At 45.2% G+C, this 23,475-nt stretch overlaps 2 protein-coding genes across 2 annotated transcripts in view; one reads left to right on the top strand and one right to left on the bottom strand.

Moving 5' to 3' along the window:
• Positions 1-14,285, bottom strand: part of Zmat5 (zinc finger matrin-type 5) — a 32,215-nt gene extending 17,930 nt beyond the window's left edge. Inside the window, exon 1 of the mRNA XM_028758185.1 lies at positions 14,175-14,285. The gene's annotated coding sequence lies outside the window, so the exon portion shown is untranslated. The remainder of the gene's footprint in view (positions 1-14,174) is intronic.
• Positions 14,286-14,575: 290 nt separating this feature from the next.
• On the top strand, positions 14,576-16,828 carry LOC114613060 (cytochrome b-c1 complex subunit 9). Its single transcript, XM_028758272.1, has 2 exons — positions 14,576-14,750; positions 16,589-16,828. Exons 1-2 carry the CDS (start codon positions 14,601-14,603, stop codon positions 16,631-16,633), a joined length of 195 nt encoding a protein of 64 aa, XP_028614105.1. The 5' UTR covers positions 14,576-14,600; the 3' UTR covers positions 16,634-16,828.
• Positions 16,829-23,475: the final 6,647 nt, after the last annotated feature.

Below are 23,475 nucleotides of genomic sequence, written 5' to 3'. Positions count from 1 at the left end.
GGCGGGGCTCTATTTATATGACTGCTCTCCCATACACATGTATACGGTAGCAAACCTTCATGAGCCTCAGCTAAGAGCCAGAGCTGGCCAACTGTTTCCTCCCCCCGGCTACTCTAGAAAAGTATACTGCGGTGTCAGGTGAAGCTGGGGCTGTCACTTGCCCTCCGAGAGCCCCACTGCACAGTGGCAGGAGGGTGGTCAAACCAGGCAATCTCTAAGGACCTCCGTAGTCTGGCATTTGTTGGTGAGATAGGAAGGCACCCACAGCAGTGCCATTACTCACGTGTCACTGTTGGGAGCTATGAGCCCAGGCCCTGTTATCCTAGTTTGTAGGAAGGCTGTATGGGGCAAGGGGTAAGAGCTGGGCTCCAGAGTTCAAGTCTAAACTTAAATCCAGGGCTACTGCTTTCTAGCTCTGGTCTGAACAGTCATTTGACTTCTGACTCTGTTTCCTGTGCAAGCAGGAACATTAGGAGTGGCCCATGAGTAACTGTGAGCATCAGAGCATTCATGTTTGCACCAAACCCATATAAGCCCTCATAGAACCCTGGATATCTCTTTCCCTTCCACCTCCTCACTCTCTCTCCATACATGTTCCCTTCTTCCTCCTCTCTCTTTCTGTCTTTCTCCATCCCCTTTCTCTCTCTGCCTTTACTCCTTTCCCTACACCCCCACTTCCCATGTCACAAATAAACTTCATTTTATACTAAAAACAAAAACAACAACAACAAACCCTGGCTGTCAAAACTATCATTATTACAGGCCTCCTGAAACTGGATTATCAGTGTTCAAGTGACCCCTTGAATTAGCCAGTTTACATTCCAGATAAGGCAAGTAAATCTAAGGAAGAACCAGAGAGCTACTAAAGTCCATAGCACGGAAGGCACAAGTGGGACTGGACCTTCAGCCTGACAGACCAGACTCCCACACTACACATGCCACAGCCTTCACTGCCCAGGGAGAACAGTAGACACTAGTGCTTTTCACTTTTGTCTCGGGCTTGTCCCCACAACCAGGTGCTCAAAGCCATGTGTTGGCAGGAGCTGGCCTTTAGCAAGGTGACCTCTCCAGACAAGTTCTAGGCTCCTGATCCAACTGCCTCCCACTAAGGGCTTGGGCAGCCTGCAGAACCTCTTAGCCAGGTACAACATCTTGCCACACTGTAAACAGAAACACTCATGCCATAGCCAGGTGTCCTTGAACAGAGCACACCTGCACCATGGTGCTCCTTGACCCTGAGCTATCAGAAAGGGGACAGCTGGAGTGTCTTTGATGGGGAAGACAGCAGCATGAGGTGCTGACTAAGCTGGCCCTCTCCACTTCTCCACCATGATTCATCTTCCTCTTCAGCAGTGTCAGCTAGACCCTGTCTAGAACACAGAATGATCCAGCCCCTTCCCCACCAGGAACACAGGTGGTACCACCAACCCACTCCCGGGGACCATATCCATGGCTATCACACTATCTGCTGGCTCCCCAGAATTTGACCAGATGCCAGGGCTGGCTATTCATAGCTAAAGAACAATGCTTAAGATAGTGAGACACCCTCTGGGACCACACAGCAGATTCTAATGCTAATGACCTCGGCAAAGTTATTCCATGTACTGAGTGTGCCCTTAGCTATAAAACCAGGGTCCCACAGCTAAGCTTCTGAGGCCTTACAAGGTAGCACAACGGCCCCTCAGCATCCACAAGCGATGGGTTCTAGGTCCCTCATGGATATCACCTTGCTTGGCTCATCCTTTATATAAAATGCCACAGAATTTGCATCTAACCCACATACAGCCTCTTGTATATTTTAAATCATCTTGAGAGTATTTATAATACCCAGGAAATGTAAATGTTATGAATACAGTTATTTTACTGTATTGTTTAGGGAACGTCAAAAAATATACATATTCAGAACTTTGTTTGTGTTTTGAGACACAATTTCTCTGTGTAATCCTGGTTGTCCTGGAACTCACTTTGTAGACCAGGTTAGCCTCAAACTCTACCTGCTTCTGCCTCCTAAGTGCCAGGATTAAAGGTGTGCACCTGCACCATCATACGAGGCTACTTTTTGAAACCTGCAGTCAAATTCAATCCTAGAGGATTTTTAGCATGCAGGGTTATTCTCTTGCAGGCCGCCGTCCCCCCATAGAACACAGGCTCAAGGGCAAAGAACTCTGTCTAACCCACCATTGCTCCCAACTGCCAAGAACATAGTGCCTGCACAGTGAGTGGCTTGCAGAGCCAGGCCCTCCCTCCACCCTGCTTGATGCACATTACCTTCCCTTTGAAAAAGCCAAACAGATAGGACTCTCACTGTACTCAACCCCTGCCACAGGAGACCTGACTCTTGCAGAGCTCTGACCTGTTCTGTTATGCAGCTGCCCATAGCACCTAAGCCTGTCCTGGCTGTGTCACTGCATCTGGCTCCGATCCTCCAGGCTCAAGGAATGACCAACCTCTACCCATATTGGTACAAGAGGAGGAAAACACACAGAGATTTGATTCAGGCATGCTGGTATCTCACTTTCATTCTTTAAAAAACCCTTTTTCTTCCTCTATTTGTATGTGTTTGAGTGCTTTGTCTGCACACATGTATTATGTCACACATATTCAATGCCCACAGAGGCCAGAAGGTGTTGGATCCCCTGGAACTGGAGCTATAGATGGCTTTGAGTCAGCAGATGGGTGCTAGGAACTGAACCTGGGTCCTCTGGAAGAGCAGTTAGCACTCTGAATGGCTCAGCCATCTCTTCAGTATCCCCATCCCTGGCATCCATGCTTGTTTCACCTTTACAGAGGTCCTCTGAGTGAGGGTCCGTTCTGCTCATGAGGAACAGCTCCTCCGTACGTCTGACCTGCTCACAGCTGGCAGTCAACAATAATGGCAACCATTATTGCTAGTGATATTGCTAGTGTCTCAGAAGGCTCTGAACTAGTAATACTGAGAGCCTTATGCCTCATCTTGGGGCCCCCTCCATGCTGTGCTGAAGGCTTCAAGGGCAAAGTTCCACAGAGCAGGACTCTAGAGCTCATTCCTCCTCCCCCACTGCCCCTCTGAGGCTATAGTGGGGCAAACACTTGCACTTCATCAGTATAGTCCCCTCTACCCACTGTGTGCATCTTGAGGGTAGAGGTGGCTTTGGCACGGGGTTAAAACAACTAACAGTTTGGCCTTGCCAGCGGCTGGAACAGAGACTGTAATTATCCTGGACTTGTGCTCACCACATGCTGCCTTGAGCTTACCTGTTATTCTCTCATTATGGCACCCCTGGAATTCAGGCACACAGAAAAGCACAGCTCTATCACATGCCCATGAGAAGCACGGCAGTGTCCCAGGGCCACGTCTGCTGTCAGGAACTGATGGGATTAGAACTGGTTTGTGGGAGGGGATGGTCCAAGGTTACATGCTCAGGACCCTACTCCAAATGAGGTGCCGAGGGGTCAGGAGGACCTGTCCATAGGAGCACTTTTGGGTACTGCAATGCTTTACTGTACACACGACTCTCTCACTCAGTCCTCAGTCCTGTGCTTGTCCTCTGGGATAAAGTGTATCACCTCATTCCCAGCAAGCTAAGGCTGTGGGGGGCCTACCAGTTCAGTGGTCTGGGTCAGGGCCAGGATCTAAGCAGGTGCTGCCTCAATGTCCTCAGGGAGTAGTCTAGGGTGGTGGATGACAAAAGTGAAGCAGAGAAAGCAAGGGCCTACAGAGTCAGGCTACTCTGACTGACCGTGAAGGTTCACCTTTCCTAAGCACAGACAACTCCTAACTTAAGGTGGCTTATTTTTACAGTGGTTAGAAAGTAACACACCTTCCATAGAAATTGTACTTAAAATACCAAATGCTAACCTGCTCCAAGCTAGGAACACACAGTAGGGCATCAAAATGAAACATCAATTGAGAAGCACCTGCAACCTCTCAATGAAGCCTGAACTTCATCTGTGCTACCCTTGAGCTGTGCATTCATCCAGGAAATGGGCCAATGATGCTATTTCTGAGATGCTTATGAAGACCAGCCACATGCTGGGACCCTGGCACATCAGTGGTACCCAGTGCCCACCCGTAGAAAAGCAGCAGACTCTGTGCCCCAGAGGGTTTTCCTCCTGGCTTTTCCAACTTGTACAGTCCCTTCTCAAGCTATGCCAGGACTGGTCTATGTGACCAGGAAGTCATAGGTCACTTCCAAGGACAAGTTATAACTCTGCCTCTATCTCGGCTCTTTCTCTAATCAGTTACCTGGTCTGCGGGTAGCTATGTACCACACAGTGAGCAGCATTGACAGTGAAGCCCATGTGGTCAGGGGTTGAGACCCCACCTGCTCACTCCTAAGTGCTGCCTAACGCCAATCTTCCAGCCCAGGCTGACCTCCTGTGACTGTGCCCTGGCTGACAGTCTAGCTGGAATTATCCAGCTAAGCTACTCCCAAGTTCCCGACCCTCAAACCAGCATGAGGTAATAAAAATTTGTTGTAGCTATGCCTGGTAGCATACGCTGGAGGCAAAAGCAGGTGGATCTGTGGGAGTCTGAAACCAGCCTGGTCTGCATAGTGAGTTCCAAACCAGTTAGGATAGAATAAGAAATTATCTCAAAATAATATTGATTTAAGTCACCAAGTTTTATGGGGTATTTTATTATGCAGCAAAGATACCTAACACAGTGGAGTAAATGACTTTTAAAAACCATTTAACAGCTGGGTACTATGGTGCATTCCTTTGATCTCAGTACTGGGAAGGCAGAGGCAGGAGGAGCTAAGTGAGTTCAAGGCTAGTGTGGACTTCATAGTGAGTTCCAGGACAGCCAGGGCTTTGTAAAGAGACCTGCCTCAAAAAATCAAAACCAAAACCAACCAAACAAGTGAAAACCAAGCCAAACAAACAAAAGATGTATTTAACAATCCGTGATAACCATAGGTACAAAGAACCCCTGACTTAAAACATTTTGTTACATCATCAGAAGCCCTGCTCTCACAGTCCCTGGACTCACCGGATATGTGTTGGGGGTGGCTGACAGATTAGCCACTGTACAAAGTAACAAGCACTGCGCCCCAGGATCCAGTTGGGCATCTGTATCCAACAGGGAATTCCTCCAAGACACAGAAAACCACAAAGTCATCAGGCCCAGGTTGAACAACCTAATCTGAAAACCCAAAATGCTCAAGGTCGAAAACTTACAGGACGCTCAGAAAGTTGAACCCATCTTTTCATATTGATAATCTGAAATCTTAAGCACTTTTGGTTACAGGAGGATATGTGTTTGTTGTGAAACAGGCTCTCACTATGAAGCCCTGGGTGGCTTGGAAGACAGAGATCTGCTTATGTCTGCTGGAATAAAGATGTGGGCGACAACTGGCTTCTCCAGCATTTTGTGACTGCAATGAAAGTGATTCTGATCCTGAAATCTAACTGCAACACCAAGAATAGCTGGTGGGACCCACTGCTGGCTACACGCCAAGCAAGCAGCTCAGAGCTCTATGGAGGGGGGCGGTGGGAGCTCAAGGCACGGTTCACAAAGCCTGATGTGATAGGTCTACCATCATTTTGGGCCCCAAACGATCCATAGAGAGACGACTGTTGGAAGTATTGTGAACAGAGTGCGAGGCACACTTCAATGGTTGGTACCAGTCACTAAACATCTTGACAGTGTCTGAGGTAAGAGGATCACTGGATCCCAGCAGTTTAAGGACAGTCTGAGCAACAGCAAGACCACCTCACAAAAACACAGCAAATGCTAGGTGTAGTGGGTCAATCATGCCTGTAAGGCTAGCACAGTAGGCGGAGACAAGAGGATCAGAGTTCAAAGCTGGCCTTGGGTATATAATACATTTAAGGCATTTAAGGCCACCCTGGGACACACAAGACCTGGTCTCAAAAAATACAAATAAAGTTCAAGGAAATTCTTGAACAAACGTTCACTCAATTGTTAAATGGAAAATGGTTTATCAACTCAACCATACACAAAACAGAATAGCATTTCTCAAGGCAAAAGATGGCTCAGCAGTTAAGAGCACTGGCTGCTCTCCCAGAAGACCTGGGTTCAATTCTTACCACCCACATGGCAGCTCATAACTGTCTACAACTCTAGTTCCTGGAGATCTGACACCCTCACACAGACATACATGCAGCCAAAACACCAATGCACATAAAACTAAGTAAATCTTTAAAAAAAAAAAAGACTCTCCACTACACAAATATAGAGACTAGAACAGACATAGAATATTTACCATGGTTATCCCTGGTTCAGGAAATACATGTTTAATTTTTCTCTTTGCATTTTGCTATTCTTATAAGAAGCTCTACACTTAGTGTAGGTCGTTTGAAAACCCTTAAAACTAAAAATATTCCCTTCAAAAAATGGGGGCTGTACAGACTGTGGTCATGCCTTTAATCCCAGCACACTGGAGAGAGGGGCAAACCTTTGTGAGTTTGAGGCCAGACTGGTCTACACTGCAAGTTCTAGTCCAGTTAAGACTTCATAGTGTAAACCTGGGCCAAAAAAGGAGTAAGACTGGAGCGATGCTCAGCGGTTTAGAGCACTGGCCGCTCTTGCAGAGAACCAGGGTTCCGTTCCCAGCACCCACGTGGTCTCTCACAACAATCCCATCTCCAGTTCCACTGAATCCAGTGTCTTCTTCTGACCTCCACCAGACCAAGCACATATGTGGTACACATATATATAGACATATATGCAGGCAAAACACACACACATCTTTTAAAAAATTTTTTAAGTAGGAACTGAGATGTGGCTCAGTAGTAGATTATTTGCTGGCACATGTAAGGCTCTGGGTTCAGATCTGTCAGACATTTTACTCTTCCCCCACTTAGGAGGCTGCCATAGATGGTTCTGAGGGCTTTGCTCACCTGGATAAATCAGCCTGGATGGATGTTGAAAGGAACAGAAGAAACATTTCCTTCTGCTCCCATTGCTGAGTGTCAAGGCAAACCCTGATTTAACCAGACCTGGCCTAGCAACCCAAGTGAAGGTTGACTGCACCTGGTTCTGAGCTCCAGGGACCAGGAGCTCTGTTTTTCATCAGATGGTTACAGGTCTCAGGAGGCCAGAGTTTCCAAATAGGAGAGATGAAAATAGTCTGAAGGAGGTTCCTGAACTAAATACTGGACTCCAGACCAAGACTGTCCTGCCTCCTTCTTGCCATCCCTGGTACTAAGTCAGATCTCACTTCCTCACTGGTAGCCAAGACCCCTTTGCTCATCCACCCTGCCCTGATCCAACCCTTCTAAAATCAGCCCTACTCAAGATGTCTATGGCTCTACACAAGAACCTTGCTGAAAGGAAGTCTTGAGCTGGTGATATGGCTCACTGGGTAAAGGTAATTTCACAGAAGCCTGATGACCTGAGTCCAATCATCAGACTCCACATAGAGGTGGAGAGAAGATACCACACAGCTGGCCTCTGGCCTCCATAGATGTACCTTGGCATTTATTCACACATATATCTCACACACACCCCACAAACCACAAACACACACACATATACACACCCCACAAACAAAATCTCACACTCGCACACAAACAGCACATTCATACATCACTTGGCTAGGACAGTGGCTCTGGATTCAACACCTACTCTTCCTGTTCAAAACTGTGTCCAGTGTCCAAGTCTCAGAAATTCTGACTTGGCAGATCTGAAAATGATCTAGAGGTCATTTTAACCATGACTCCAGCTTCCCTGTAAGAACAGAACCCTGAGGAATGAACTTCACCCTACATCCTGAAGGCAGCTTTGCTGGGAACATTCTGACTAAACACAGGCTGTTGGACTTGAGTTCCAGTCAGAAATGAGACTGATCATCAATATTTCAGCCCACAGAAGGGGGCAGTAGCTCTAAATCGATACATAGCACATTTTGTAGAACTGGAGAAATTTTTCTTACTGAACAAATTCTTTTCATGTACCAAGAGCTTAAAATTTAAGAGTTAGGAGAGTAAATCAGAGTCACTGTGCTCATCTTGACCCTAGGAATAATCTGTGTAACCCATTAACCACAGCATTCAGGAAACTGAGGTAGGGGGTCTCAACTTCCTGGCCAGCCTGGACTAAAGGGCCAGACCATGTCTCAAAACACAACACAGCACAAACCTGTATAACTGGGTATTTAAAAGAATTCTTTTTTTTTTTTTTTTTTTTTTAAAAGATTTATTTATTTTATTTATGAATATACTGTAGCTGTCTTCAGACGCACCAGAAGAGGGCATCCAATCTCACTACGGATGGTTGTGAGCCACCATGTGGTTGCTGGGACTTGAACTCAGGACATCTGGAAGAGCAGTCAGTGCTCTTAACCGCTGAGCCATCTCTCCAGCCCTTAAAAGAATTCTTAACATTAAAAAAAAAAAAAAATTTTGAGCCGGGTGGTGGCGGCGCACTCCTTTAATCCCAGCACTTAGGAGGCAGAGGCAGGCGGATTTCTGAGTTCGAGGCCAGCCTGGTCTACAGAGTGAGTTCCAGGACAGCCAGGGCTGCACAGAGAAACCCTGTCTCGAAAAAAAAAAAATTGATATCTTAAATATCTGACAGATGATCACTGGACTTCTGATTTAAGATCTAAGGCTAAACATGCAGTGGTAGAGCACGCCTCCGAAAACAAAAACAAAAACAAAACAAATCAAAACTCTAAGGCTAAAATACTAGTTAGGTAACTACTGAGATGTGTGTTAATAACTGGTATCAGATTTATGGCTTTAGGTTGAGAGATTAGCAACTCTGGCTATGTGTTAGAGGAACCCAAGATGCTAAGAAATGTTACCCTAGGGCCCACCCGTTTTCCCCTAAATTCTTAGATTGCCTGAGGGGCAGAGTGGGTTGGAGGTGTGCTGAGCTAAGGCAGGGTAGTTCAAACTGGTCTCAACCTCTTTCTGCAGTTGAGGATGACCTTGGACTTCTGATCCCCCTGCCTCCACCTTCCTAATGCTGAGATTACTGGTTAAGTGCATGGCCCTCACTCCCAGGTTACACCATGCTGGAGAGCAAAGCCAAGGCCTTATTTGTGTTAATTAAGCACTCCACCAACTGAATGTACCCCCAGCTCCAGAGCCTGTTATTTGTTGTCAGTACTCTAAGTTTTTAAAAAGTTGAAACAATGAAGAGAGGGAAGGGGAGAGAAAGAGTTGTGTAGGTAGGGAGGTGGGGGAGGATCTGGGAGGAACTGGGAGAGGGTTAAAATGATCAAAATATACTATATGGTTCAAGGCCAGCCTGGTCTACATAGTGAGTTCTAAGACAGCCAGGGCTGTTACACAGAGAAACCCTGTCTCAGAAAACAAAACAACAACAATATATATACAGATATATAATAAGTGAAAAAAATTTCAATTAAAAAAATAGTAAGCTGGGTATGGTGGTACATGCTTTTAATCCTAGCACATAGGAGGCAGAGGCAGGTGGATCATTGTGAGGGCAAGGCTAGCCTGCTCTACATAGTGAGTTCCAAGACAGCCAGAGTTACATAGAACAGAGATCCTTTCTCAAAACAACAGAGAGTCCTGCATGGTTCCACCTCACCCGTCAGAACAGCTGTCATGAAGAAAACAACAAATGCCGAGGAAAATTCTTTGGGAAACAAACCCTGCTCTATACACAGCTGTAGGAGTGTCTGTTAGCCCAGCCACTGTAGAAGCCAGCATGGTGGCTCTTAACAAAACTGACATACAGTTAGCATACGATCAGCCACACTGCTCAGGTAACACCTGAAGGATGTTATCAACACACCACAGACGCCTGCACACATGTGGACTGCCACACTAGCCACGAGAGTCACGCAGTGGGATTAGCCTGGGTGCCCATCAGCAGACAAGTGGATTAGGAAAGGGGACATAGACATAATGGAATTTTACCATAAAGAACAAATTATGTCACTTACAGGAGATGGATGCAACCGAGAGCATCATTTTAAGGGAAGTGAGTCAGACTCAGAAAAACAATTATCATATTCCATCTGTAAGGCCTAGATTTTATACATATACATAAAAATTATATATGCACATAAAGTATGAAAGCAAAAGCAAGACTATACGTGTGTTTGGAAATAGTAGGAAAGGGAAGGAGTACGTAACAAGCTTGTATGAGAATGTGTTTATGAATTCTATCCCTATGCACAATCAATTTTAAAAAGTATTGAATTGTTTGCAAGAAATTTAAATTCAGTATAAGCTTAATTAATTAGATTTGCTGGTAACTAAGAACCCTTGGGGAAATTGAGCTTCTTAGGTTATACATCCCAAGTACTTAAAAAGAAAATCAAATATATTAAAATTATAAATGGAGTTAAATGTTTGAGGGATTGTAATTAAACTGTAAGTAGGACTGAGTGTCTAGAGAAATTTAGTTTGTTCAACTTGAGTTCAGAAATTAATCAGAAAAAAGTTAAGGTCATTTTTCTTATTTCCCTAAAATCTGATGGAGAACACTGAAGATTTTTCCCCACTGAGACACAGTCTCACTCCATAGCCTAGGGGTGGCCTCAAACTTTCATTATTTCTGCTTTAGCCCCCCAGAGTGCTGGGATTACAGCTAAGCTCCACGATGCCTGCCTCAACAATTACGTTACAAAACAAATTTCATTTTCCCCAAGACAAGGTTTCTCTGTGTAGCCCTGGCTGACCTGGAACTAGCTCTGTAGACCAGGCTGGCCTGGAATTCAGAGATCTACCTGCATCTACCTACCAAGTACTGGGATCAAAGGTATATACCACTACCACCTGGCTTTAAAAAAAAAAAAATTAAGACTGGGTCTCACTATATAGTCCTGGCTGGTCTAAAACTTGCTATGTAGCTCAGGTTAGCCTCAATCTCATCTACCTCTTAACTACTGGGACTAAAGGGATGTGCCACCATGCCCAGTATTTAAAAATGTTACTAAATATGAAAAAACTAATGTTTTATTTTATGTTTAAAATTTTTATTTTATGTGCATTGGTGTTTTGCCTGCACATATGTCTAAATGAGGGAGTCAGATCTCCTGGATCTGAGGCTACAGACAACTATAAGCTACCGTGTGGGTGCTGAGAATTGGACCCAGGTCCTCCAGAAGAGCAGCCAGTGCTCTTAACCACTGAGTCATCTCTCCAGTCCCTTAAAAATTGAAATTTTAACTTGAAAGATTAAAAAATAAAATTAAAGCTGGGCATGATGGTGCATGCCTTTAAGCCTAGCAATAGGGAGGCAAAGGCAGATGGATCTCTGTGAGCTGAGGCCAGCCTGGTCTACAGAGTGAGTTCCAGGACAGCCAGGACTATGTAGAAGAGACCTTAGTCAGTGGTTCTCAACCTCACTAATGCCCCATCCTTCAATACAGTTCCTTATGTTGTGGTGACCCCCAAGCATAAAATTATTTTCATTGCTATTTCTTATCTGTAATGTTGTTACTGTTATGAATCATAATGTAAACATCTACATTTTCCAATGGTCTCAGGCAGTAAAGAGGCCATTTGACTCAAAGAAGTCTTGACCCACACGTTGAGAACCTATTTCAACAAACAAACCTATTTAAATAAGTAAGAGCTCTCTGGGTATGATGGCCCATGCCTTTACTCCCAGCACACGAGAGGCCTCGGAGGCACATCAGCCTCTGAGGTAGAGGCCAGCATGGTTTCACAGAGCAAAGTAAATTGCTGCCAGGTCTGCCAGAATTCTATAGTAAAACCTTGTCTCAAAAATAATATGGATCCCAGTGGTGGCAGTACACGCCTTTAATCCTAGCACTTGGGAAGCAGAAGCAGGCAGATCTTTGTCAGTTTGGTCTACAAAGTGAGTTCCAGGACAGCAAGGACTACACAGAGAAACCTTGTTTTGAAATAAAAGCAAAATAATAACATAAAAATAACGACAACAGCAATGATCAACAATGAAGCTTGGAGATGGCCCAGTAGTTAAAAGTACTTGTTTTTCTTGCAGAGGATCTGAGCCCCAGTACCCCCATGGCAGCTCACAATTCTCCATAACTTTCTCTCTCTCTCTCTCTCTCTCTCTCTCTCTCTCTCTCTTTTTTTATATATATATATATATATATATATATATGCAGAGAAAACACACACATAAGATAAAAATAATAAATCTTTTTTGTTTCTTTGTTTGGGTTTTTTTGTTTGTTTGTTTTTTCAAGACAGGGTTTCTCTGTGTAGCCCTGGCTGTCCTGGAACTCACCCTGTACACCAGGCTGGCCTCGAACTCAGAAATCCATCTGCCTCCCAAGTGCTGGGATTAAAGGTGTGCGCCACCACTGCCTGGCAATAAATCTTTTAAAAATAATCTTTTAAACATAAAAGTTAAGTCAAAACAAGCCACATCTTTAATTCCCTGTCCTCTGAACTAACTTGCCATCAACCAAACTGGTTGATGGTTGTTGTAGGTCTCTTGTCGATACTCAACAAAGCTTATGTAGTCTTTCCCTGCAGGCTCACCACTTCCTGTTAGGCCTAGAAATCAGTTCTGGGTTTTATTTAACTAATTAATTAATTAAGAGAAGGTGCTCATGCAGCCCAGGCCAGTCTCAAACACTATGTAGCCAAGGATAACTTTGAACTTCTGTTCCTGCCTCCACCTCCAAAGTGCTGGGATCATAGTCCTATGCCATCATGTCCAGTTTGTAGTCCTTATCCCAGGATCTGTCTGATCCTCTGAACTTCAGAATCATAGCCCCATTTGTTCTAGATGTTTCTACTTCATATCTAAGGGACAACTCACAGGAAACACAACTTACAGAGCTGGAGATCATGTTAAGAGCATGTAATACTCTAAGAGAGGACCTGAGTTTGGTTCCCAGAACCCACACTTGATAACTCACAACCTCCAACTCCAGCTCCAGGGGATGCCATGCCCTCTTCTGGATTCTGTGGGTATTGCCATTCAGGCGCACGTCTCACCCCATCACCTCCACCCCATACATATGTATAATCTAAAATAACCAAAAACAAATCTTTAAACACACAATTTACAGACGAGGCATGATAGTGCTTGTCTAGAATTTCAGCCTTCCAGAGATAGAGGCAGGAGGATTACCAGTTCAGGCTAATTTATGTAGTTGGTTCCAGGAAAGCCTGAGCAAGTGTCTCTAAACCTTGTCTCAAAACAAACAAACATAAACCATTTAGTCCCTATAGTCAAACCTTAGTTTATCTCTAGATGTTAATTCCTTTTTTGTTTGTTTGTTTGTTTGGTTGGTTGGTTGGTTTGGTTTTTCAGGACAGGGTTTCTCCGTGTAGCCCTGGTTGTCCTGGAATCTATAAACCAGGCTGATCTTGAACTCAGAGACCCACCTGCCTCTAGAGTGCTGACACTAAAGGTACCTACAATCAAGCCTGCCTCTTAATTCCTCTTTCTTGCACACCTCTGATAGCTTGCTGTCAGTTTAGGCTCTAGCAAGAAGCCAGAAAGATAACATTAAAATGTAAATTGGACCTTGTTACATTCCAGCTTAAAACCCTTCAGTGACTCCCTAGTGCAATTAAGAAAAAAATAAACGACTCCTTACCAGGGGTTCAAGGCCAGACTAGAGATGACTTCAGGCCACCTATTCATTAAAGGCCACTCTACACTTGATCAAGCACCCCAGCAGTGCCTCTAAAACTTTGCACAAACATTATCCTGTTTACCCTGCTACAATTTATTCAGTCCTCCATTAAGCGGCTACTCAGATTTAAAGAGCTACCAACCTGTCCAAACATTTGGGTTTTCTCTTTTACAAAGTACTAGCTTCCAGAAGCGCTGAGCGTCCCCACTGCCCACACACCACGACCAGAGCGTTCCATGAGAGAGCTGGGACCTTTCATCTACTGGGGACCATCTCAAGACCCAGAAGGGATCCTCAGAAAAGTATTTGTAGGGTGCCTTTTACAGTCAGGTCACCCGCCTTCGAGACTAGGGTTCTTGGCTTCAAAGCCTACGATCTGGAGAATAGGAAGCAAGGGCAAAGCCACTTTTTCCCGAGGCGTGGCTGAAGAGTTAGAACTCCAGGACCCGACTTTTGCCACCTCCAAGCCTACACCTGGAGTACATTCAGAGGAGATTTGGCAGAGCGGCGAGATGAAGCCACAGAAACTCAGGTCCTCTCGCCTCTCTAACCACTCCCCACGCCAGAAAATGCTGATGGCGTGGACTTAGAATGAAGAGCCTGCTCTCCTGACTAGGAAAAGAGCTTAAAACTTAGACGTGGACGTCTGGCCAAAGATACCTGGTTCCGCGGCTAGACGGCTCCGGGCTCCTCCTCTTGTGTCCTCGCGTCACGCTCTGCTCGCTGGGATTCGTAGTCCTTCCTAAGGTTCCGAGAAAGCGGAATGCTAAGGCGAAACAGCGCTAGGGAAGATGGGTAAGCCCAAGGGCTTTCGGGAATTGTAGTTCAAAATTGACAAACTCAAGAAATGATTGAGGAGAAAAACTGGGTAATAAGTCATCAAACTTTGGCTGTATGGAATAGGAACATTGTAATAATCTGTTATCCTGTGTAATAATCTGTTATCAGTTTATTTAATTTTTCTAAACGTCGACTCTAAGATAAAGAGAAACTACAAGTCCCACAAAGCAGTGCGCGTTGAAACTTTTGGAGTGAGACTTTGGGCTCTACGCAGGCGCAGTGGCGCGAGTTCGGCAGTGAGGCAACATGTCTTCGCCGACGGTCTTTTCGCGTCTGTACTCCATGCTGTTCCGCAGGACTTCTACCTTCGCCCTCACCATCGTAGTGGGCGCCCTGTTCTTCGAGCGCGCCTTCGATCAGGGTGCAGACGCGATCTACGAGCACATCAACGAGGGGGTGAGGGCCTGGGCCATCCTGACCTTGGGCCTGCCTGAAGGGTGACTGGGAGGGAGGGAGGACGGAACTCAGGTCTTACCAGGACTGGGATGAACTGTGTCTGTTGATACATTTAGTTCGCTTGACATGGTGTGAGTCCCCAAGTCTCCCATTGACACCACCTTGCAGGTGGTGGGAGTATTGGTATGTCCTGTCGCACAGTTGTTCCACATATTCATTTGCAAAAGCTAATTCCTGAGAGATCAGAGACTTACGGGTCTGAACCGCTCCATAAGTCGGTGGTGAGTTGGAACTCTGACCCCTGCCACCCTTGATAGTTTCAAGGGCAGATTTCAGCAGGGCAGTCGTTAGAAGTAGGTCTTCTTAGACTATGTGGCTGAAGTTTTAAAATTGAAGTTTCAGTTCCCAAGGCCGCCCATGCAGGGTAGAGGCTATGAAATCTCAAGCCCTAGCTGGCAATACTGGAACTTTCTACTTAACCGTGGTATTGAATAAAGATCATAGGTCAAAGATCTTGGGATACAGATGAGGTGCTGCCGTTCATACTTGACGATACCACTGAAAAATAGCTTTCGATGCACGTCTTAAGAGAATGTGGGAATGTAAAGTAGGAAATGGCGAACCCTCTTTGACCTAACCGTTCCACATTCTGTGCATGTTTTATGTCACGGGATTATGACTGTATTGGGAAAGGCATGCTATTGATGGCCAGCATGCTCATCGACTGGTTTCTTTTTAGTTTCTTGAGACAGGGTTTCTCTGTGTAGCTCTTGCTGTCCTGGAGCTAGATCTGTAGACCAGGCTTGGCCTCAGACTCAACCTCCTGCCTCTGCCTCCTGAGTGCTGGGATAAAGGCCTGCACCACCACCGACCAGCTCCTCCATTGATTTTTCCTTCCTCCTACCTTCCTTCCTTTCTTACCTTTTTTGATTTGTTTTTAAATTTTATTGTTTTAATTTTATATGCATGTGTTTTGCCTGCATGTGTATCTGCACTGTATGTGTCTGGTGCCCAGGAAGGTCAGAAGAGAATGGTTGATCCCCTGGGACTGGAGTTACAGATAGTTTTGAGCCATCCATCATATGAGTGCTAGGAACTGAACCCAGGTCCTCTGGAAGAGCAGCCAGAGTGCTGTTAGCCACTGAGCCATCTCTCCAGCCTCCTCAGGGCTTTCTGACCCACAAGCCAGAAAGGCTATCTACTAGTTGCCATATTTTCACTGGTGGGGTAGCTTCCTGCCCATATGAAAGTGTTGCCACTCTGATCTTTTATAAGCATTTCCAGGTATCAAAAGTTGTCTTAAGTACATTGTCAGAATTCACCCATTTTCCCATGTTTCTAGGAATGAGGATTGTAATCAATTTAGGTCTGAAGAATAACAAGTGGCTGAAATTTTGGGGAGCCTAGGCATTTTCTAGGTGCTGTTTTTTAATAGTTGAGAATTTGGGACCATTCTTGCAACCTACCTTAATTTTTTATAAAAGTGCTAGTTTCCCTTCCCACTTAACATGGTTAATGGAGTATGAGTGGTTTTTTATGTTGCTTTTTTTGTTTGTGTGTTTTGATTTGGGTTTTGTTTTTTCAGACAGGGTTTCTCTGTGTAGTCCTGGCTGTCTTAGAACCCAATCTGTAGACCAGGCTGACCTGGAATTCAGAGAACCACTTGCCTCTGCCTCCCAAATGCTGGGTCAAAAGTGTGCTCCACCACTGCCTAGCACAACTACATTTTTAATCAGTTTGACACTGATTTTTCAATATTCTTTTCTTTGGACAGCGAGAGTAGTTGTAACATGTGAGGGCAAAGGTTAACCATAAACTGCCCCGTGTTTTAAATGCAGAAACTGTGGAAACATGTAAAGCACAAGTACGAGAACAAGGAGTGACCCCTGCCCCTTGGAGCCAGAAGAAGCAGTCACCTGTCCGCCATTTGCCTAAGGATGAGTTTCAAGTTACTCTTCATGGACCACCAGTATGTTAGCAAGCAATGGCTCCACTGAACAAACAGACTCTAACTTCTGCTGTGTTTAAAGTGTGTTTGACTACAGCTGTCAGCAAATAAATGTAAATTGCTAATGAGACCTGCTTTTGTGCTGGGTACTTTATTAACTTCCTGATCTCCACTTGGTAGTTGAGACCGTGTCCAAGCCCCATGCAAACACCTGAAGACTCTACCATTTGGAGTTTTCCATTAATGTCCCAAGAATCCTGGTTTCAACATGTCAGCTTGAATAGAAGTTACCTTTAAACCAATAGTTCCAGTCTTGTTTTAATTTAATGTAAATGGTGCCCAAGAAAGCATCTCCTGCAACTGGAGTTATAGATGGTTGTGAGCTGCATGTAGGTGCTGAGAATTGAACCCAGATCCTCTAGGAGAGCAGCCAATTGAGCCACCTCTTCAGTCTCCCTCCATTCTTAAATCATGAAGATTATTCTCTTGGGCATGGGGAAGCACCATGGTCTCCCGCTAGGAAAAAACCTTACTCTCAGAATTTTGACTCGATCCCTGTCTCAGGCTGAAGTCTTCTACCTTTTAACTCACTGAGTGGCTTTTGGTCGTCTCCACAACTCTGGGTCATAGCCTTCTCTTGAGTTCCTTTGTGAAAAGGTCAGTTTATGAATGTGAACTTAAACCCAAACCCAGCAGCTTTTAGCTGTGTATACCAAGGGCCACCCCCACCCTGTTGGACCTGAGTCACCTCATCTATAAGATAGGATTAATAAGGATGATCTACTGGGGTTTGTGACTTTTAAAAACTGTTGGAGAAAATGCACAGTGGTTAAGAGCACTGCTCTTGCAGAGGACTGGGGTTTGAAACCATGCACCATCTTGGGTGGGTCACAACTGCCAGCTGCAGAGGATTACACCCGCTTTGACCTCCCTGGGCATGGTTGAGTTTCAGACACAGACACATGGCTCACACATAAATAAATCATCCTGGAAAAGTAAATGACTCACCCACCTGCAGTCAATCCCCTAGAACCTGCAAAGAGCCAGAGAGAGCTGGATAATCTAGAACCTTCTCTGAAGGATGATTCAGACCAGGACATCCATACAGAGGTAGGAGAGACCCTAGAAATTACCTAGTTTGCCTGCTTGTACATCCTTAGTCAGGACTGGTTGGGCGGGCAGTGTTTAATCCCAACATCCGGGAGGCAGGGGCAGGCAGACCTCTGAGTTGAGGCCAGCCTGGTCTATGGAGCTAGCTCTAGACAACCAAAACTCCAAACTTGTCTCAATAAACAAATAGTTGGGGCAAATGACATTCTGTTGATTATCTTGCCAACACTTGAACTGAAGGAAGCAGAGGGTCAATTAGACTTAGGAGTAATTTCAAAGTAGAATTTGAGGCAGGAGGATTAAAAGTTTGAGTCTACCCTGAGATTACAAGTGGTTTTTTTTTTTTTTTTTGGTTTTTTGAGACAGGGTTTCTCTGTGTAGCCCTGGCTGTCCTGGAACTCACTCTGTAGACCAGGCTGGCCTCAAACTCACAGTGATCCACCTGCCTCTGCCTCCCAAGTGCTGGGATTAAAGGTGCTGTTTCTTGCCTCCTGGGCTGATGGTGAAAAAAATATGAGCAGCTCTAAGGCAGGCAAGCATAGGGAATGGCTTTGAGACCTGGCACTCCACTTGGCTTGGGTTATATACAAAATCATCTAATAATGCTCCTAGCAACATGTTGCCATTCTGGGGTCCCCAAGTGCATCAGCATGCACATAAACCTACTTCAAACTGTGGAAATAAGTTAGTCTCCTTAGTTCCCCCTTATGATGCCTGGTTTCTACTCAAACAGGTCCTGGAATACATTCCAAAACCCAAGGGAAGTGGGCTGGTCTGGGCGATTCCTCACATGGGGCAGCAACATGCATGTATAATAAGGCAAACCATATAGAATCCCCTATCTTATGTCTGCTCAACTGGATATGCTTTGATTAAATCAGATGCATGATAGAAAACTATAATCTATCAATCAAAACAGAGTCACCCTCAATACACCCCTTAGCAATCAAACTCCTCCTCTTGAACCCATATAAGGAAGTCTCAAGTGATAAGCTGGGCCCTTACATATACTTGTTCATGTGGCCTCTGTCATTCTGTAGCTCCCTCTGTCATTTTTTTTTTTAATTATTGTATTACATGAGTACACTGTAGCTGTTTTCAGACAAACCAGAAGAGGGCATCAGATCCCATTACAGATGGTTGTGAGCCACCATGTGGTTGCTGGGAATTGAACTCAGGACCTCTGGAAGAGCAGTCAGTGCTCTTAACCACTGAGCCATCTTGCCAGCCCCCCACTCTGTCCTTTCTATGGCCTTATTTTGTATAGTCTCCTTGCTACTTTGCAACATCTGTGAACCCTTATTTCAATTTCTAGGGCTGGACAGATGGCTCAGTGGTTAAGAGCTCTTCCAGAGGTTTCCCAGAAACCACATGGTGGCTTACAACCATCTGCAATGGGGTCTGACGTCCTCTTCTGGTGTGTCTGAAGAGAGGAATAGTGTACTTATGTATATAAATATATCATTAAAGAAAAAAGAAAGAAATTCAATTTCTAGAATACGAGAACCTGGAGCCCCTGGCCCAGACCTTACAGATAAGTAATAGCCATCACACCCATGCATGCATACACACACACACACACACACTCACACACGCACACACACAAGTGTGCAAGTCATTGGAACATTGGGATTAAAAAGGAAAAGTAGATCATTCAATGACTAAGTGTACTCACCTCGATTTTCCTTTTGTTTGTTTTCCTACAATGCTGAGGCCTTGTGCCTGATAGAAAGGCTCTACCACTGAACGGCATCACTGGCCCTTAACAGTGGTTAATTAAAGAAGATTCAGGGACAGGGGTGCTCGGGAGAGTGAACACCTAGCAGTTCATGTGCACGGCCCTATATACCATTCTTAGAACTGAATAAAGGAGGGGAAATCAGTGTAGACCTGTAGACACTACAAATATTGGGGTGTGTTCTAGTTACTCTTCTGTTCCCGTGTTAAAACATTCTTGGAATTTAGAGAGTTTGCCCAACTGCTAAGAGGTTTGGCTGCCTTTCTATGGGACCCTGGTTCAATTTCCATCATCCACATCATTTCTGTATAACTCTAGTTCCAGGGGATCTGAGCCCTCTTCTGGCATCTATGGGCACCACACACACATAGTGCACAGACACAGGCATGGGGACACCAGTTCACATAAAAATCAATAAAGCTAAAAAAAAAAAATTGAACACTGACCAAAAGCAGCCTAGAGAGGAACTGATTTATTTCGCTTATACTTCCAAGTCACAGCCCATGGCTGCGGGAAGTAGGGCAGGAGCTCAGGCAGAAACCACAGGAGAACACGGCTTACTGGCTAGAGCTCAGGTGTATGCTTAGCTAACTTTCTTTTCTTGAGACAGGGTCTCTTTATATAGCCTTAGCAGGGCTGGAGCTCTCTCTGTACACCAGGCTAGTCTTGAACTCACAGAGATCCACCTGCCTTTGCTTCCCATGTGCCACCACTGCTTGGCACAGCTAATTTTCTTATACAGCCTGCATAGGGATGATACTACCCACGGTGGGCAATACAGCCTGCATAGGGATGATACTACCCACGGTGGGCAATTAATTACTCACAGACTTGGCTGCAGGCCAAGATGATCGAGACAGTTCTTCCATTGTTCCTTCTTCCCTGGTGACTCTAGGTTGTGGCACATTAACAAAGACTAACAAGCAAAGGGTGTGTGACGATGAAGGAAGAGTAAATGAGAGGAAGGGAGCAAGCTTCAATAATTCAGTTTGACTCCTATATCAGTAAAGCTATACATGCAAAGCTATACATCGATGCAAGCAGATATGGCACGGTGGGATATTTACACGAGCGGTTAGCTCTCAGTGTTGGGACTGGATAAGACTTTTGGGTCACGTCACAGATTCCTTTACCACTACAAGAGGACCAAAGACAAACCCTGTGCTCTGTACCTCTTACCTGTTTAAAGCATACTTTCAACAGCTTTGTCATCAAGCATCAGAGGAACCACAAGGCTGGAGTGTTCCCAGACCTGGAGCCCCTTAGGAACACACCAGGGCAAATTAGTGGGGTTTGAGATGGCTACACTTGCCACAAAGACAGGAGGAGCTGTTGCCAAAGAAAAGCCTTATGCAATAGAACTCCCCTGGTCCCCCGCAGAATCCCAGAGCCAGGCAATCTGCCAGAACAAAACCACAGCATTTGTTCTTCGTTGACTTCAAAATCATTAATTTTGGAGGTCACTCAGCGAGCAGGAAATTATTAGCTGCCCAGTGGCTTCTCTGCAGATCACACCTCTGATGTTTGGGTTATACAGTTGCCTGCATTACATCACAGAAGCTAGCAGGCTGCCCCTGCTGAAAAGCTGACACTTCACTGGAACCTACAGATATGTGATGAGTGGCTGGGGCAGGATAAGAGGCCTGGCAACCTGGCCTTCAGACTTTGTTGTCCTTTGCTGTCTTGATCTTTGGGTCAGATTCTGCTTCACATTATGTGGAGACATGCTTGGTGCGACAGTGTACATCTGTGATTCCAACTCTGAGAAGACAGAGGCTGGAGGATCCCTGGGGCTTGCTGGTCACCCAGGCCAGCCAATTCAGTGACTGCTGGGTTCAGTGACAGATTGTCTCAAAACAAAAGATGAAGAATGACTGAAGAAAGATACCCTGCATCTACATGGGACCTACACACACACACCATACACACACACACACACACACACACACACACACGTAAATCATACACACATACATATATACATACACACATACACACACACATACACAAACACATACACCATACACACACACATGCCACACACTACACACATACCACACACATACTGTACACACACACACAACATACTACACACACACACATACACACACCATACATATATACATACATACATACACCACAGACACACACACCACACACCATACACACACACATACTACACACTACACACACACACACACCACACACCCCATACATACATACACATAGACACACACACACCATACATACACACACCACATACTATACACATACCACACATACACTGTACACACACACACACATCATACACACTGCACACACACACCACACAGACTGCACACACACACTTCACACACACTGCAGACACTATACTCAGACTATACACACCATATACACATAGTACACATACCATACACACTACACATACACACACATGGTGGACGAGACAGGAAGCTGGATTATGTAGTGGTGCATATTTGTAATTTTAGTTCTTGGGAGGCTGAGGCAGTAATATTCCAACCAAACTTGGCTACATACTAAGACCCTGGACATAGGCGAGAGAGAGAGAAAGAGAGAGAGAGAGAGACAGAGAGAGACAGAGACAGAGACAGAGAGAGAATGATGATATCTGGGAAGCTGAGGCAGGAGGATTGCTTGAACCCAGCTAGGTGTCAGAAAGTTACATATATCAAATTCTAGAAGGTCTTTGAACTAATCTGTGAGAAAACAGCAGCTTTAGGCAAGCAGAAACTCCTCTCTAGTCCCTAGTTTTCTAATGCAGACATGCCTCCTACCTGATGCTTAGTAGTACACCTGTGGTCTTGGCTACTAGGGAGTCTGTGGCAGAAGAATCAGTTGAGTCCAGAAGTTCAAGGCCAGCCTGGGCAACACAGAGATCCCATTTCAAAAAACAAACACAAAACAAAAAATACCCAATAAATACCCAATAAGCCAGATACACACACACAAATCCTGATGGGTGGAAAATGTAGCTTAGTATAGCACACTTGTCCATCATGCTTGAGACCTTGGGTTTCATCTCCAGCACAACAGACTTAATGAGCATCCATCCAGCCATCCTTTTAGCTAGGGCAAACTATCGTGTGTGTGTGTGTGTGTGTGTGTGTGCACATACGTATGAGTGTGTGTATGCATGCAGATGTCTATGTATGTATGGAGGTCAGAGGTCACCTCAAGTGTCGTCTTTAACTACTCTTCACTTTTTTGGGTTTTTTTTTTTGGGGGGGGAGTGGGGTGGGTTTCAAGACAGGGTTTCTGTGTGTAGCCCTTGCTGTCCTGGAACTCACTCTGTAGACCAGGCTGGACTTGAACTCAGAAATCTTCCTGTCTCTGCCTCCCAAGTGCTTGGATTAAAGGTGTGTGCCACCACTGCCCAGCACAACCTACTTTTAATAAGGGTTTGATCTCTCCTCTAGTCCACCACTAGCAGAGGTAGTGGAAGAGAAAAGTTATTAGGATGGGGGAAGTGGACCTGTTCAGCAATAGTTCTTTGGGGGTGAGCTGGATCTTCTTTCTTAGCAGCTCAGTCCCATAGCAAACACCAAATACGACTCAGCAGCTGCAGACCAGTCCTCTCGGCAGGCTGACACCAGGTGTGAACCTGCAGCTGTCGTTCAATCCTGAAGGAACCATTAGACTCGCAGACTGGCCTGAGGTGTGGCCTCAGAAAAGGCAAGCTGCCCCAGGAACCTCACAAGCAGTTCTTGGGCGAGTTTCTTCTCTCTGTGGTAGCATTATCACAACCTGAGCTCAACAGTATAAGCTCAATGTAAGAGTGTAAGGTGAACCAATACATTTGTGTCTTAGTGAAGAATAGTGAGGCTGAGCAAACCAAATCAATGCTCAGTGCTTGTCTCCCACTGCCTGTGGGGTCATATTTTATCAAATGACTTTTCATGTGTTTGCTA

The sequence above is a fragment of the Grammomys surdaster genome, unplaced genomic scaffold, assembly GCF_004785775.1.
Source record: "Grammomys surdaster isolate TR1022 unplaced genomic scaffold, NIH_TR_1.0 126187, whole genome shotgun sequence".
In the NCBI taxonomy this organism is placed as follows: Eukaryota; Metazoa; Chordata; class Mammalia; order Rodentia; family Muridae; genus Grammomys; species Grammomys surdaster.
The sequence above is the reverse complement of the archived record's forward strand: the minus strand, read 5'-3'. Positions and strand labels throughout refer to the sequence as shown.